General features: G+C 41.6%; 1 protein-coding gene across 1 annotated transcript; it reads left to right on the forward strand.

Moving 5' to 3' along the window:
* Window positions 1-1,989: 1,989 nt before the first annotated feature.
* On the forward strand, window positions 1,990-15,709 carry appl2 (adaptor protein, phosphotyrosine interaction, PH domain and leucine zipper containing 2). Its single transcript, XM_075470273.1, has 21 exons — window positions 1,990-2,104; window positions 3,659-3,757; window positions 4,313-4,372; window positions 4,900-4,971; window positions 5,855-5,942; window positions 6,044-6,085; window positions 6,168-6,226; window positions 6,523-6,669; window positions 6,968-7,050; window positions 7,274-7,426; window positions 8,259-8,447; window positions 8,550-8,592; window positions 8,866-8,922; window positions 9,551-9,645; window positions 10,569-10,724; window positions 10,936-10,988; window positions 11,157-11,331; window positions 11,931-11,967; window positions 12,086-12,241; window positions 12,339-12,386; window positions 12,608-15,709. Exons 1-21 carry the CDS (start codon window positions 2,048-2,050, stop codon window positions 12,737-12,739), a joined length of 2,001 nt encoding a protein of 666 aa, XP_075326388.1. The 5' UTR covers window positions 1,990-2,047; the 3' UTR covers window positions 12,740-15,709.
* The last annotated feature ends 6 nt before the right edge of the window (window positions 15,710-15,715 follow it).

A 15,715-nucleotide genomic window follows, 5' to 3' on the forward strand; every position in this document is an offset into this window, starting at 1 on the left:
CAATTCATTATAATGACCTGTAATCGTTTTGATAATGCATTTCCTACCGAGTGGAAGTTTGCATCAATCCCAATTGAAAAAATTATTTTGTGTTAACTTTCAATTGTAATCAAATATGTCACAAGTATTTTCTATCCAGTGTATTTTTTTTTTTTATCAATATTATTCATCTGAGTCACTTCTGTATTCGATCCATTGAATATATACTAATATTTAAGATATATTACTATCTCATACTGAAACAATCGTTTGAGCATTGGTCAATTTCAATACTGAATATGGATTTTAATTTCAGAATTCCAACTCAGGTGTATACATTCACATGTTTTGCCATGCTACAAATGTATCCACTTTGATACAAAAAGAATGTCAAATTTCTCTGACAAAGCATCGGCGTCGTCTATTTTTAGAGCAGACTTAGTGGTGCCAGCAAAATAAATTAGTTATTAAAGTAAGGACTGAAATGCATTCTCTGATTTCAAGCCCCTGCCTGACTAATTACACAGCACAAGCCCTCTGAGAGGAGAGGCCATGCACCTGCTCAGGCTGTCTAGGAGCTTGTTGAGAAGGAACTGTTTGTCTGTTACCAAGACACTGCACAACAAAACATGAACGTCTTACTGAGTCAGCAAAACTTATATTCAGACTGTTAGAAAAACAATCACTTTTGGATGAATTTGACCTTTTTCATAGTTGGCAAAAAAAAAAATAGATTCTCTTGGACAGACTTATTTCAGAAACTGCTAAATGTTCTTGGCTATGACATCATATCACCAGCATAATTGTGATCTCATGCTCATCCAGGGAAGATGTAATGAGGGGATATTGTTTTGCAAGCTTCCTCTTCCTTTGATGACCCCTGTAGATTAATACAACAGTGGTGGTGGGGGGTTAACACAAACAGTGCTGAATGTAATGAAGAAAATTCCTGGAAATCAACCTTTACATTCACATCTGACAGTGACACTCCCATTTTTTTCTCTGTCTCTTTCAGAGATTAGTTTTGTCTTTCACAATAGATTACACATCATTTGAGGGCTATTGACTGGTTCAGTGTAACCATGCACTTACAAGGCATAATAATTACTAATTTTATCATGCGAATCGAGGGGGGCTATTTTCTGATTGTATGTAGGTTAAGCCTCTATAACTGAAATGTTGCATGAAAGGAAGTGGCTCCACCAATATGACTGAGTAAAAGAAGCTGGGAGGACTTTTAAGTGAGTAAATGTGATTTTGAAAGGCATGTGGTTCTTCTCAACCATGCTTTATATTCATTATTTTGTCAAAAGTAGTTCCCAGATTTCAGCCTTACAACAAGCGATCATATCTTCTGAGGGATCGAGAGGCGCTGTTTGTAATTCTGTGCATAGACATGACTCATAATTTCATCATGCCATGAGAGAAGAAATTTATAAAAGTCACAAATGCGTAAAGTTCTTCAGTAGGCATACACTGATAAGTTGAAATATAATAATAAGTTAAATATTTTCTTCGTATTAATTCTAAAGACAGGACATAATAGAATGAAACAAAGATTTAACTTTCCAAAACAATTACTTACTCTGATTTTATAGGTACTCACGAGTTTATTTGCTCTACGTGTCTTCCTTCCTTTCTTAATTTTTCACTCAAATTTAGGAAAAACTTGTTTTGAGAATAAAATGCGCGGCTATTCTTTGGACAACCACACGAGGTCACTGTTGCTTCTAAAATTAGAAAAGCATAACTTTTCTCCTCAAAGTCTCGCATTAGCTTTGAAGCATCGCAGTAGATATAATCACATGTTAAGTGTCATGTTATGTAACAGAAGCAAATACAAAGTACACGAATATCTGTTTTTAGAGTTTAAGAGTGTTTTTTCTCTCTTTTTTCTGGTTGTCGGTTGGTCCTACAGGAGTTTGCATTGTTTGGGTGAGGGTGAGATCAGACTGGGGCCGCCTCCAACTCCTACGTATGTCTTCTGCTTGCGCAGAGACTTCTGGGAAACTGAGTGCGCGTTCAGTAATTTCAAGCTCTCATTCCCTTCTCCTCTACCACTAACAAGATGCCGGCCGTACATCACAAACTGCTCCTGGAGGACGCCTTACAGGACAGTCCTCAGGTAGGCCTGCCCGTGTTTTCTCGTGTTTGAAGATACAACGGTTACATTAAATGCGTTACGAGCGCTGAAGTTCGCTTACTAGCCCATAATGTATCCTGTTCCCTTTTGTAGGCTGTTTCCACTGGTCGATGACAGCTCTCTGTAGACACTGTAATGAGAAAATAATCTTCTGTCAGCAGGGGCCACGCCTGCCGGTTATAAACAGGCTTTCGTTCATAATTTCCACAATTGTTTGTTCATTTTTTATGTCATTGTTGCTATAACAAAGCTGCCGCACGTCATAGGGCTGTCAGCTCTCCTTGTGAGGGGCGACTTTTATGTGTACATCCAGACTGGCCTCAGTCACAGCCACATAGCTTAACCTGCATCGTTCTGCTGCAGCCGCTTTCTTTTCCTATGTCACATTTGGCTAGATTTTGTGGCTAAAGCTTGTTCTGGAGCCCAACTGGGCCCAAATCGCAGAATGTGGGAGGGGTTTCCAATATCGGACTGCCTGGAATTTGTCAATAAGCTGCAAAATGGCAGAGTCATTGACCACTATCGTTATGTTTACGGGTTTTGAATGCAGGATGGAAATTGTCCACTAACATCTAGAGTTCATGCATGTTGTGGAGACACCAGTTTGGGCCATCTCTCTATTCTAGTATAACCTGTACTCAGCTGTGTGTTGCATCATTCTTCCTCCAAATAGGCCTGGCCACTTTGATGGTTCTACTTAAGTGCAGCCCATGCTGGAGGGGGATTTTTTTTCCCTCATTTCAAAATGCACTTTTGTTTTTTTTTCTTCTTCCGGGTGAAAGACGGGGCATCGTCTCTGTGGTGAAATGTAAACACAACCAACAGCAACAAGGTCCCAGCAGATTTCCTTTTGGTTTGAAATGACAGTCCTTATGTGCCAAGAGTCAACTGCAGTGAAGTGCAAATAGACTTTACTCAGTGGGTGTGTTACTCTGCTCTATCTGCACTACTTGCTGCACCTGTTCATCGAAAGAGCTCCACTTATGCAGGATTTTCTTTTTTTTAGTTTGCATAGGTGGCGTGTAGTAAAATCATTATGCATTTGGTTCACTTCAACCTGCATCACAGTATCCGCCCCGCCCCCAGTGCCCTGACGCATCCTCATGAGTTACTGGTTCTTGTCCAACCTAATTCAAATAGTATTTGTCTGTTTTTAACTCATTGGTACCCTATGTTGTGTTAAGTGTACGTCCAAGTGCCAACAAAGTGGATAAGGAATGCTGGACAAACAACACGCCTGTTTGGGCATCACTTACAAGTAAAGATTAGCATGTATGATTAAGACTGGTGTTGACCTATCTGCAGATGTAGTTATACAGTTTTCTAACAGTTGAAGACAATGCACTTCATACCAAAGATGAAGTCTGGTTTCTTGCTCTGTCTGACTAATCTGTCTAAACCTAAAAAATATTCCATTTAATACTGTAAAAACAAACAAAAAAAACCTAAACACCAAAAGTGATAAATAAAGAAATAAAAATGCTGGACATTCAACAGTTGTGGAACCAAAGACTCATTCTTGCTTTTGTCCCACAGACTCGCTCTTTGCTCAGTGTCTTTGAGGAAGATGCGGGGATGCTGACAGACTACACCAACCAGCTGCTGCAGTCGATGCAGCGGGTATTTGGAGCACAGGTACAAAACATGACACAAACAAACAGCCACACTCCGCTCCCTCAACTGTGAGGAACTGTGAACCAGGCACATGTTCAAACACAGAACGAGACGTGGAAGAGTAAAGATGGGTCCCTGAACATTGGAGCCATTTATCTACTGTACAGTAGAGTGTTTTTTTTTGCTATGACAAATGCCGATTTGGACATCAAACCCGGACAGTTCTGTGTGTCAAAATCCTTTTAACTTAAAATAGCCACAGTTTTAATCCAAAAATCAGTTTTAACCAGTTTTTCAAATATAAAGGTGTCGCTTTGTAAGTGAAGTCAAACGATGCTGACGATTCTCAGATGTTGACCTTTCACACCAACAGCTGAGTCCACAAGTACAACTGGCATTCATTATACCCATCACCCTTTGCTTTTTTTTTTTTTTTTTAAAGGAAGTTTCACTTGAGCCTTGCTTAATCTCTTATCGCCTTGCTTCCTATAATGTTTTTGTGATACACAAGGGAAGCTGGGGACATGCCCCTTGTAATTCAGTCCGTTCTTCTTCCCTCGATCTTTCCCTCCACAGAGCGAGATGGGACTGGCCACAGAGCAGCTCTCACAACAACTCCTGGAATATGAGAAGAAAGTAAGTAAGCGGTCGACTGATTTTGTTTCCATGTGTGGGTGAAGACGTTTTGGGCAACCGTGCTGATGTTTTCCAGCAGTGCTGTGTGTGATGGCACTGGGAAAAAAGCAAAGAAAACCAGTGCTGAACAGTGCTGTGGAGGCACTCCCATTAGTGTTATCATTTTCATCTGCACTTTAGCCCGCGGGTGAGTTTGCAGATGGCTGTCTCACGTCATCTTTGCATGTGGATCTTTCTGAAGTCTCTGGACAAGAAAAAAAACATTTCTTGCTGATATACGGTCTTATTTTGAGCCTTTTTGTTACACTGCTAACAGAATCTTCTCCGTGAACCCAGCAGGCCTTTGTGCATTTGATAGTGGATTGCTGAGGCGTATGAGGGGATTTTTGATAGAAAAAATGCAATGACCTGCAACTGATGTGCTTTTTAATCCCCTTTTAACAAGGATCAAACCTTTGTAGTTCTTTGTAAAGCAGAAATGAGTTTCATAGCTGGAGGTTGTCTCTTTCCCTTCTTTTTCTGTTTAGAATTTTGCTCTCGGAAAAGGTGATGAAGAGGTAATCAGCACGCTGCAGAACTTCGCAAAATCTGTCGGGGAGGTAAGGCCTTTGTTTTCTTGTTGTGTATTTGGTGTGCGTGTTTGTGTGGGAGATGATGAACTGCAGTACAGCCTCTTTAATTGGTTCTTTATCACATTTCAAAGGACTTTTGCACCTGTGCTCCCTCGGCACGTTGTAGAGAAAGTGTCCACAGCAAACACTCCTGCAGACTATCATCCCTCTAAGACCGGAACTGAATGTCTGAGAGTGATGAAGTGGAAGGGATGAGTCATGCTGGATGGATGAACAGTGGGAAGCAGCAGCATTGGGTGGATGGATGCATGTTATCGTATATTCTGTTGACAAAACAGATGGACCAGTTATTGTCAGCCATGGGGGTTTGAGAGCCTGCTAAGTCAGCCCTCAGGACTCAAATTCTTGGAGGGCACAGGCTGATTGTTTGTTTGACCTTTTACCTCGTCGGGCACAGAGGGGAACTCTTTTTTTTTTTTTTTTTTTTTGGTCGACTCATGCATTTAATCTTGTGAACTTTAGGTTTTACTAAATCATTCAGTTTAATCTGGATGTCTGCTTGTTAGACATTGGCATGCAGCTTGTTGATAAGCGTAGACAATAACAGCAGGATTTGCTCATTTGTGCGATATGCAGTGCTATTTCCAATATCGGGGTGAACCGCAAGTTTCATTATCCTCTATACAGAATGCGCTCTTCCACAGTGAGAGTTTATTATGATGCAGGCAAGGCACTGTCTGCAGTTATGCCATCATATCAGTGAAAATGTTATTTTCCAGCTTCCTGGCAGGAGTTGTCACTGTAAATACAAAAATAAAGGGAAATCTCTCAAGATGTTTGGCAAGGATACACCTTCTGCTTGTGTCCGCCAGCAGCCCATGATGTGTGTAATCTGTTTTATGTGTTTCAGCTGAACTCGCTCCACTCGGAGTTAGCCAACCAGATGGCTGACAGCATGGTCTTCCCCTTGATCCAGTTCCGAGAGAAAGACCTCACAGGTGGAGGAATATAAAACCAAAGCCAAAGCAATGATACATTTTTTTTAACGTGCATTGTTGATGATTGAAATGTAAACATGCCAAATGTTCCAATTTTGCAGAGATAAGCACTCTGAAGGAAATACATGGCATCGCCACAGATGGTGAGTAGGCTTTTACTCGTTTGAGAAAGAAATTGGAGGCAACACTTATTATCTGATACGTCTTTTCTCCTGTGTGGTGCAGAGCATGAGGCAGCTATGGTCAAGTACAGTCGACTGCCCAAGAAAAAGGAGAATGAGAAGGTAGAAAAAATGCAAAGTCTGAGTTTGTGTTATGGAGCTTTTTTTCCTCATGGATCCCAACTGTCAAAAGCCTTCCTGTGCGGTAATGCTCCTTTTAATGCACTGGGAGTATTTAATTGGCACTTGAAAGACGCTTAGATCAACATAAACAATCTGCTAATGCCGGGCTTTGTTTCTGATTTGCTTGCGTGACAAGTGTTTGCATATGTAAGAGGGTGTGTTCACACGTTAGCCAGTTGGTGCTGGATACGTGTACTGTATATATCTGCATGTTTAACCCTCTCCTGTTTGGACAGCTGAAGGGAGACATAGTGAAGGAGGTGGCCTACACCCGAAGGAAGCAGCACCAGGCCTCGCTGCAGTACTACTGCGCCCTCAACGCCCTGCAGTATCGCAAGAGAGTAGCTATGCTCGAACCAATGTTGGGCTACACTCAGGCACAGGTACTGAGCTGACCTTAAAACCGAGCCACATATCTTCAGTCCGGGGGGGGGGGGGGGTTGGAATTCTTCTAAGCATTGTTTAAACCTTAGTCTGCAATTACAGCTGCAGCAGTTAGTGAATGCTTTTAGTTGTAAATTCTGCTCATGTATCAGAGTCTTTGCATTTTGTAGTGTTTTGCACTGACAAAGTGGTAAAATTGAGAAAAAGAAAATGATCATTTCTTCATTGCAAAGCCACATGTGACTAACTGTGAAAAGATTGTGAAGGAATGATTCACTTTTATCTGTCATCTCCCAGATCAGCTTCTTCAAGAAGGGCATTGAGCTGGTGTCAAAGAAGATGGATAATTTTCTCTCCTCGGTGTCGAACATGACGCAAAAGTAAAGATCTTAAGTTTGACTGTTTTCTGCACCGCTAATGAAAAATAGCTCTGGTGTGAGAAATAAAATATAATGTTGCTTGTTGTGTCTGATCATGACTAGACGCTCTGCATCATAGTAAAGCTCCTTATGATAAATATCCAAAGCTGTTGTATTTTTGTGCTCAGTTAGTGAGAACAATCTACTCTCTGACTGTCAGTTTTGATACATTTTGTCCATCTAGTATCCAGTCCCAGCTGGACTCTGAGGCAGAGGCCATGCGTGTGTCCCAGAGGGAGCTTCTGTCAGTGGAGGACACCGTCTATATGCCAGATAAGGACACTGAGCCTGTCAATCGTACACTCATCCAGAAGAATGGCTACCTCAACATTAGAAAGTAAGATGAACTACCCTCATCATGGCCCTATCAGAAACCCAGTGACATTTCCCATTCATTTCTGCTCATCTGTATTTTAAAGGTTGTCTCGGAAGATGACAAATTAAACAGCTTCTTCGGATTTCGTCTGTATATTAAAGACGGCGCAGGGAGTACACAGTAGCCACAGTATGTTTTTTTTTTTTTTTTTTTTTTTGATAACCAAATACAGCAGGGAATAGTTTTTGCATCTCTTACAAAACCTGCTCAGAATATGCATGAACACAGAAAACAATAGTTCTGTCAGAGAAGACAAGGTGGGTCGGGTAGCATGATGACAGCGTGCTCTGTCAGCTTATTGTGGAGCAGATGTATGAGAAGGGGAACTTCCTTAATAGCTCCAAGGGGTGAAACTTCAGCATGGCTCCCGTCGTGATTTAGTGAAATGTCAGAGCTGTCAAACTCTGGCGCTCCCTTGTGTAGACCCAAGGTCTTTGACAAATGTCTGCGACACCAGAAAAAAAGTTTCCACAGAGCACCACGCCGCCTGCAACCTCAAGCGCCTGTCAAATGGAGCTGAAGCCAGAGAATGTTTTTAAATGGTTTCTCATCATTAAGGGTCTGAGTCACCCAGCGCACCGTGAGCACTGCACTGCAATGTTTGCCCAAGAAGATGCATTAGGGGATGTTTTGTGAACTGGCTGTACAAGAGGAGGGTTTACAGGAATTCATGTGATTCATACAGGTGTAGCTTTGTTTGGCAATTAAGTGATAAGTACATCACATGTATGTGTAAGTACACACGCATAAAATGTGCCTCAACAATACTCTTCAATTTCCTGTTCTTCTCCAGTAAAACAGGCCTGGTGACCACTGCCTGGGATCGACTGTACTTCTTCACCCAGGGCGGAAACCTCATGTGCCAGCCTCGTGGGGCGGTGGCAGGGGGCATGGTGCTGGACCTGGACAACAGCTCCGTCATGGCTGTGGAGTGTGAGGACAGACGCTATTGTTTTCAGATAACCTCCCCTTCAGGAAAGACGTATGCCCACGTTTCTCCATAATCCATCAATGGTCATTATACACAACGTGTGCAGACTGAATGACTTTTATTTAATTCCTCCATTGTTATTCATGTCTCCAGGTCAATGATTCTCCAAGCTGAGAGCAAAAGGGAATATGAAGAGGTTCGTATGACCGAGGCAGCTTAAACAGCAGTGTGTTTGATTGTCTTTCTTTCACAGCTACATCGCAGAGAGATCCACTGCTACAAGTATCCATCATGAAAATTGAAGAAGCTGTCGAGCCTCATTTGTGTGGTTTTCCATTATTATTATTTTTTTTCTTTTCTTGGACACATCTGGCTGGCCTGTCACAGCTGGTATCAGTCAAGCGATATCAGGGTAATTGTGCCTGATCTCGAGGAAGACCTAATGTGGATGTATGTGTTTCTTTCTCAGTGGATTTGCACTGTGAATAACATCTCCAGACAGATCTACCTGACTGACAACCCAGAGGTAAAGTCTTCCTGCACGCACACGCACGCACGCACACGTAAACTACAATTTAAATGATAGACGTCAACTAAACCAGACATGTAACAATGAACTATAGTAGTTTTCACTGCCGTCATAGCCCAGAATCCTGGCTCTATTAACGCATTTATTTCTTCAGATTATTCAGAGGAGAGTGGAGCTGTGGCTAAATGGTTTTCTCTCATTCTTGTTTATTTTCCTTTCTCGGTAACTACACGGTACTTCCCCACAAAGTTTTTTTTTTTGTCAGCGATTTTATTAGTTTGACTCATTGACAGCAGTCGTATTACCACATACCTGAAAATGATATGTTTGTCTCCTTGGGAGCAGTTGTAGGATCTCTGCCAAATAGCTGTGTGTTTCTAATAACTGTAGAAGCTGGAATTATTGAGAGTACCTGATGGAGTTTCCCATCTGTTGAAACGGATGGGGAATAATTTTAGCTGATTTCCTCAACTGAATGGATAAAGTTTTACATCCTTGATGAGTGGGGGTTTGTGGAAAACTCCACGCTCTCATTGTTATATGTCGCATTCGTTAGTCCACTGTCGATTCTGTCTGCTTTCAGCTCTTTGTGATTTCCGTCATTACCTCTTTTCCTTCATGTCAGGCTGTCGCCATCCGATTGAACCAAACTGCAATCCAGGCAGTCACCCCCATCACCAGCTTTGAGAAGAGACAAGAAGGCTCCCCAAACCCAGACAGGTAAGGCCTATGGCTTCTGACTGCAGATTAATAATTCCTATGAGCTCCACAGTCAGTCCATTCCTCTGTTGTTGTTTTTTGTTGTAGTTTTTTACAACTAATGTTAAGAGCAGTTGTCTGTATGGGATTGCTTTTTGTTATGGCATATTGGGGGTTCATTCAATTACAAATTCAAAATTGGAATTTCCAACTTCCGTCTAGCGCAGAAATTAAAGAACGGAAATTAGAAATTACATTCCCTAGTCGGTATAAAAAAAACGAGAAAAAAAAACCGCGAGATGAAGTAGTGGTAGAGCATGATGGCTAATTTCTTTCCTAAGTGAACTATACAGTTGTTGATGAGACTTCTCAGTTGATAGCAAAGCAGAAAGCAAAAGTTCACACTTCCTGCTGAGGCACAGAGAATGCAGTCCGATTCGAACTTGAGGTTGGGTAAAGTTAGAGTGAGGAGGCAGGATATTTCCACCCTGACACAGGTAGTGTGACACAGAAATCCACAGCAAATCTGAAAGTGTCTCACAAAATGAGACCCTTTCAAATCTGGGTGCTCAAGTGCCAAGTGGGGGTTGTGCTTTTGTCCCAGCTTTTGAGTTGGTAGTTCAAACGCTATACGCTGGAAGTACAGGAAATAGCTTTTTAATTTAGTTTAGTTTTCAGTATGCCTTCTTTATACAAACTGTCATAAGGGGAGACTAAGCTCCAGAAGTTGGTCAATTTCCAATCAGATTCCTTCCTTGTGGTTATATAGCTTGTGCCCACCAACACTTACATCAGAGGCCAGTTGGGAATGCATCATTTTTATAGGCTATCTGTATTATGATTAAACTGTTTTATGATAGTAAAATGTTAGTCTATTGTGCAGTGACTGTTTTTTTGGAATTAGATTGGTTTGCTACTTAAAATGCTGTGTCTTGTTTCTTCAGAGCAAAGCCAGGAGGTGTTTACGCAACCGGCAGTGATTCCCAGAAAACAGGGGCTGCTCTGGAACCAGAGGATCTGATAGCCCCCGGGACGCCTATTCAGTTTGATATCATGCTGCCAGCGTCCGAGTTTCAGGACCAAAACAGAGCCGGGGGGAGGTGAGGGGTCAGCTGCGGCAGGAAGTTTGTGTGGGTGCTTGTTTATGTATTTGCAGGCAAGGGTGAGGTACCGGTGGCTGATGATGCTAATTTCCTAAACGCTGGCCTCACTGGGTTTATTATGTCATTTCCAGGAAACTGAATTCCTCAAAATTGCTCTGTGCAGGAGTTTAATTGTTTTGTCCTGATGCATGTTTTCTCATACTCACAGACGCACTAATCCATTTGGAGAGACAGATGATGACTGTAGATCAGAGAGCGATGGTAATCATTTTCTTGTTATGAAGTGTTCACTCGGTTTCAACCTTTTTAAGTGGAATTCCACCTCTGTTTTTGGTATTTAGCCCGGGTTTTTTAAAGAGCCTTTGTTGTCCTTGTGGGTATATGCAGTTGACGTGTTTGTAAGAGGATGATGTATGTATGCCTCTGCAGACTCCCTCCTCCAGCAGGTTTTCGCTGTACGTTTTCTGGGCTCCATGGCCGTCCGCTGTGGTAACAATCAGGAGGTGATCTACGAGGCCATGAGACAGGTGCTGGCTGCCCGTGCCATCCACAACATCTTCAGGACCACAGAGGCCCACCTCATGGTCACCAGCAGTAGCCTCAGGTAGAATTATTACATTTTTTATGACGCTTGACGTCAAAACAACTCAACGTCACACATTTTTCTTTCCATGTCATTTTATTTTCATTAGTATTTATTTTTTTTTTTAAACCTTTTGCCTGGTGGAGAGACATTTGTCTTTCCCTATCTGACACACATCTTCACAATCTTTGTGTCACGAGTCAGAGATTTGTGTCATTTTGATTAGTAATTAGTCTCAGTAAGTAAATGCATTTCATTTAAGTTTTGCTAGCCTTAAAGCGTCTGCTTTCGACCATAAAGAAAACCAAACCGCTACACCATACCACTCCACCCAACTCTTTGGGAAAACATCATCTGTTTTACAGGTAAAATGTCATCATTTACAGTCTAATTTCATCCACCTCTGTGTTCCCATGTTGACAGTGTGCAAGCATCCCTACCACTTAAAGTAAATCCAAGCAAAAATACCTTAAATTAAGAGCCCATTGAGGGATGTCAGCTATTACTCTTCCAAAGGATGGCTGTTAAAACTTGTTCGGGAATTGGGAATCTCAATAACAAAAGCAGAAAAATCTAAGAAAAGTCTTTATTTTTTATTTTTTTTTGTCTTCTCTCTGCAGGTTAATAGACCCCCAGACCCAAGTTACTAGAATAAGTGTAAGTATGAAGAAAAAAAATCAAGTCAGTACTCTTTTAAGTCATACTTTTTATGGTACAGTCATTTAAAAAAAAGAAAATCTCTCTGGATATTTTTTTTTGTTTGTTTTGTCCTCAGTTCCAGCTGGACGAGGTGTGTCAGTTTGGAGCCCACCAAGAAAACGGGAGACTGATGGGATTCGTAGTCGAGGGCAGAGATTGGAGTGATGGAGATGAGGAGGGGGAGCCCTCGTTTTGCGCGTTTGTCTTTGAGAGCAACACGGAGGGCGAAAAGGTTGGCTCAGCAGCACTCGTGTTGGGGGGGTGATAAATACGTCGACTCATGCTCCAAGCACAAACTCAGTCGTGCCTCTTTTTGTCTGTGTTCACAGATATGTTACACCATAAACTTGGCGAAGGAAATCACAGAAGCCAAGAAGGTAATGTTTGCAACATTTCATTATATTCTGTTAAATTTCTCAGATATATCAGCAGGAACTCGTCCACTAGGGGGAACACTTTACCTCCCTCTGCCCCCAAAAAGGCCACACAAAAAGATTCAGAATTCAAATGCAAAATAAAATGAGAGAATTCTTAATGAGCTGGATAATTTTGTTGTTTTTAATTTTACGTGTTCTTTTTTTGTTTCTTTTATTTGAAGGATCCAGAGGCTCTGGCTGAGCTCATGAAGAACATGCCTCTGACCAATGACGGCAAGTTCCTGCTCCTGGAGCCAGAGACGGGCGTTGCAAACAACGGAGCAGGACAGGAAGACTCGGAATCGGAGGCTTAGCTCCACTAAGGACCCCTTCAAAAGCGACCACGACCAGGTTCTCCAGTCTAACTTTTACCCAAGAGCGAAGGCTTGCCCTGGATAAAGGTCTCATCATGCCCCCTAACCACAACACTGGTACTGTAACACCAATACGATAGAGTGTAGTTCGCTTCCAGTGACCCTGTGCTACAAAACTCCGCACCTTTTGCTGTCCTTAAAGCAGGGGACTTTGATGGGAGGATTGGCTGGACCAAAACAAAAAAAGAGAAAGGAAAAAAAATCTTGTGCATTCCATGTAGTTCTGCTTTAACTGTAGCATGGATCTTTAGACTTTCAGTCTTATTTGTCCTTTTCCACCATGCTTGCAAGTCTGAAGGAACACTATAGGTACTGGTTGCGTTAAACTGTCTTTGGGTTTACATTGATTTTAGGTTTAGTTTGGAGTATTTGCATTTGAAGAGCTTCATCCTTTGTTTTACTCATAAGCTTGCATGTCAGGCTCTTATTAATCTACTTTTTTTTTTTGGTGTTCACTTCAATTCTCCGTGTGCAGAAACATTTCTCGCAACCTCCAAGTTTTCTATCTTTTGAAGAACAGCCGGGGTGGGTACAGAATGCACTAATTACTAAACCTGAAGACGCTAAGACTTTTAAAACGGTGAAGAAGGAGGTTGAGACAACGTCAGTCCCATTGGTCCGCAGAGCAGTGGCTGATCGCGGTCACCACCCCGCCCCTGTGATTGTGTGTCTTGAGCAGTGACGTGGAGCAAAACATTTCCTGCCCTATCTGCACTTTTGTCACAATGAGGTTTCAGACTTCCTATATTAAGGATTCCCACTAAACTGAATTAATGTCAGGCTTGACATTTTCCTCCACTACCTGTACAAAACTGAAGGTGATTTGTGTGCCAGATTCTCTTTGAGAATCCCCCAAATTACCCTGTGCTCCTTCTCTCATAATCCCATGTAAATATGACCCGTCCGAGTGTCTATACGGTGTTTAATCAGTCACTATGCTAGGACTGTTGCGGTGCATGATCAAGTAACATTCGTTGGCATTACCTTTGCAGATAAAAGCGCCGTTCTATGCACTGAGCTATAATACTAAAATAAAATCGACTCAATTATTGCAGCAGTGCATGAAGACGGACCGCAGTCAGGTACCGCACTCTTGGAAAAGCACATTTCGCTCACTTTACATGTAATTGCGAATCAAAGCAAAACAGCTAATGGTGGAATTATCTGTAAAATTCTTCTTTATGAATCCCCGTGTACTTTTGGTCTGTTGGGACCCGTTTTAGTAGCAACAACAATCTCGACAAACAGTCGAACCGTACAGAACGCTCGCAGTGAGACGCATTTGATGCACTGACGAATGTTGCGTTAAGTGCTTTTGTTTGTCAATTTTCTTTCCCGAACACTTCAAAAGCATATCAGAGGCAAAAAGACATTTTCCATAACCTCTAAAACTCAGTAATTAGGGAAAATGTAAAAACATCTACAGTTTAACAAGTTGATTAATAAGAGAACTGTGTTTGCTGTGCGGATTCGGATAAACATCATTTCTTGGTTTAATACTCTGTGACGAAACCACAAGTAAACAGTCAACATGGAGAATAGCAAAAAAAAAAAAAAACAGCTTCTCGTGGCAGACTGCATGTTTATCTGTCTGTCAGCAGAGCATCACTGGACACATGAGGAAAAAAAGGAGGATAAATGACAGATTTAAGGAGGTGTCTGCGGTTTTCGGTTTCCCGTGTTGTTTATGGATGGAGAATAAACAGTGTTCACTTCTTTTGACTGCAGTTTCATGGCTGATGTTGGAGCCGGGGCTTTTTGTTGAAGTTGCGGTGCATGAAATTGATCCGCGCTTCACAGCCAGACCTCTGACTTCAGCAGCCTATTCGTCATACTTATGACTAAAAGTATCCGGTACGACATTTTGTGGGGTCCTCTCTACTGAATCTACTCGCACTATTAACTCGTAATTTGGACATCTCTTCATAACTTGCTGACAACTAAATTAAAGCTGGTTTAACCACATGCATTTCTTATCTAGGGCTTTTATTACCACCAAATATTTACACTCCATATACTGTAACCACTCCACGAATGCATGGCACACTTTGGAGATAAACAGGGAGCGCTTATTCAAAACGGCCGGAATATTCTGGTAATAATTTACTGTCAGGCTTCATGGTTTGGGACGTTTATGATGGTTATTGACTCAGGTGTGAACACAAGTATTATTAAGCATCTGTCTGCTGATCTAAATGACTACAGATATGCCACATAAGGCATAGTTAGACACATTCAAGGTCATTAGGGCATAGATGAGTTGCTAAAAGTAAGACGTTGACAACTTATTTAGAAATGGCTGGATTCTCAGATATGGCTGATCCATCTGGATACATGTGCCAGCGGTAACGTAATTATCAGAAAGCAGCAAGTGGTCCCTAAATATCAAACTTTCTTTTTGCCTGATGGAAATGCATATTGGCAGGCTGTCTGATGCTGTGCAGAACATTAGCTTTTTCTTCCATCCTCAGGTAATGATTAAGCCTTTTCAGTCACACCTAGATTAAAACTACAGTAATGCACATGAATGTGTTCAGTGCACAAATCCAGTTTAGTTCCAGTCTGATGATCAAGCTGCTGTCGGTGTTTTCTCTCTGGCTGATGGCTCGGTTGGGGAGATTTATTCCAACTTTTTACTATTCCATCAACAAAATAAATCCACCGACTGCTGCAACACTTATCACAGTTGTGCTGCATAGTCTCAATATATTTTAGCTTTGGTCTCCATTACATAGCAAGGACGGCATTATTTCTCTCTCTCCCTCTGTCTTTTTTTCGTTATATAAATGGCAGAATTCATAACCTGTAGGGCTCTGCACTTAATTTGTCCTGTTTTTTTTTGTTGTTTGTTTTTTAAAAAAAACAATGTTAACATGTAATCTTGAATAAACATGTCATTTTTCTTACTGGAATAAA

This window comes from Odontesthes bonariensis, chromosome 7 (assembly GCF_027942865.1).
Source record: "Odontesthes bonariensis isolate fOdoBon6 chromosome 7, fOdoBon6.hap1, whole genome shotgun sequence".
In the NCBI taxonomy this organism is placed as follows: Eukaryota; Metazoa; Chordata; class Actinopteri; order Atheriniformes; family Atherinopsidae; genus Odontesthes; species Odontesthes bonariensis.

Bases quoted from the DNA above. Each gene is read 5' to 3' on its own strand.
- appl2 (XM_075470273.1), top strand. From the start codon at position 2,048: ATGCCGGCCGTACATCACAAACTGCTCCTGGAGGACGCCTTACAGGAC. The intron at 6,227-6,522 runs GTAGAAAAAATG...CTGTTTGGACAG, and splicing joins AGAAAAAGGAGAATGAGAAG to CTGAAGGGAGACATAGTGAA. The intron at 8,448-8,549 runs GTATGCCCACGT...TCATGTCTCCAG, and splicing joins ACCTCCCCTTCAGGAAAGAC to GTCAATGATTCTCCAAGCTG.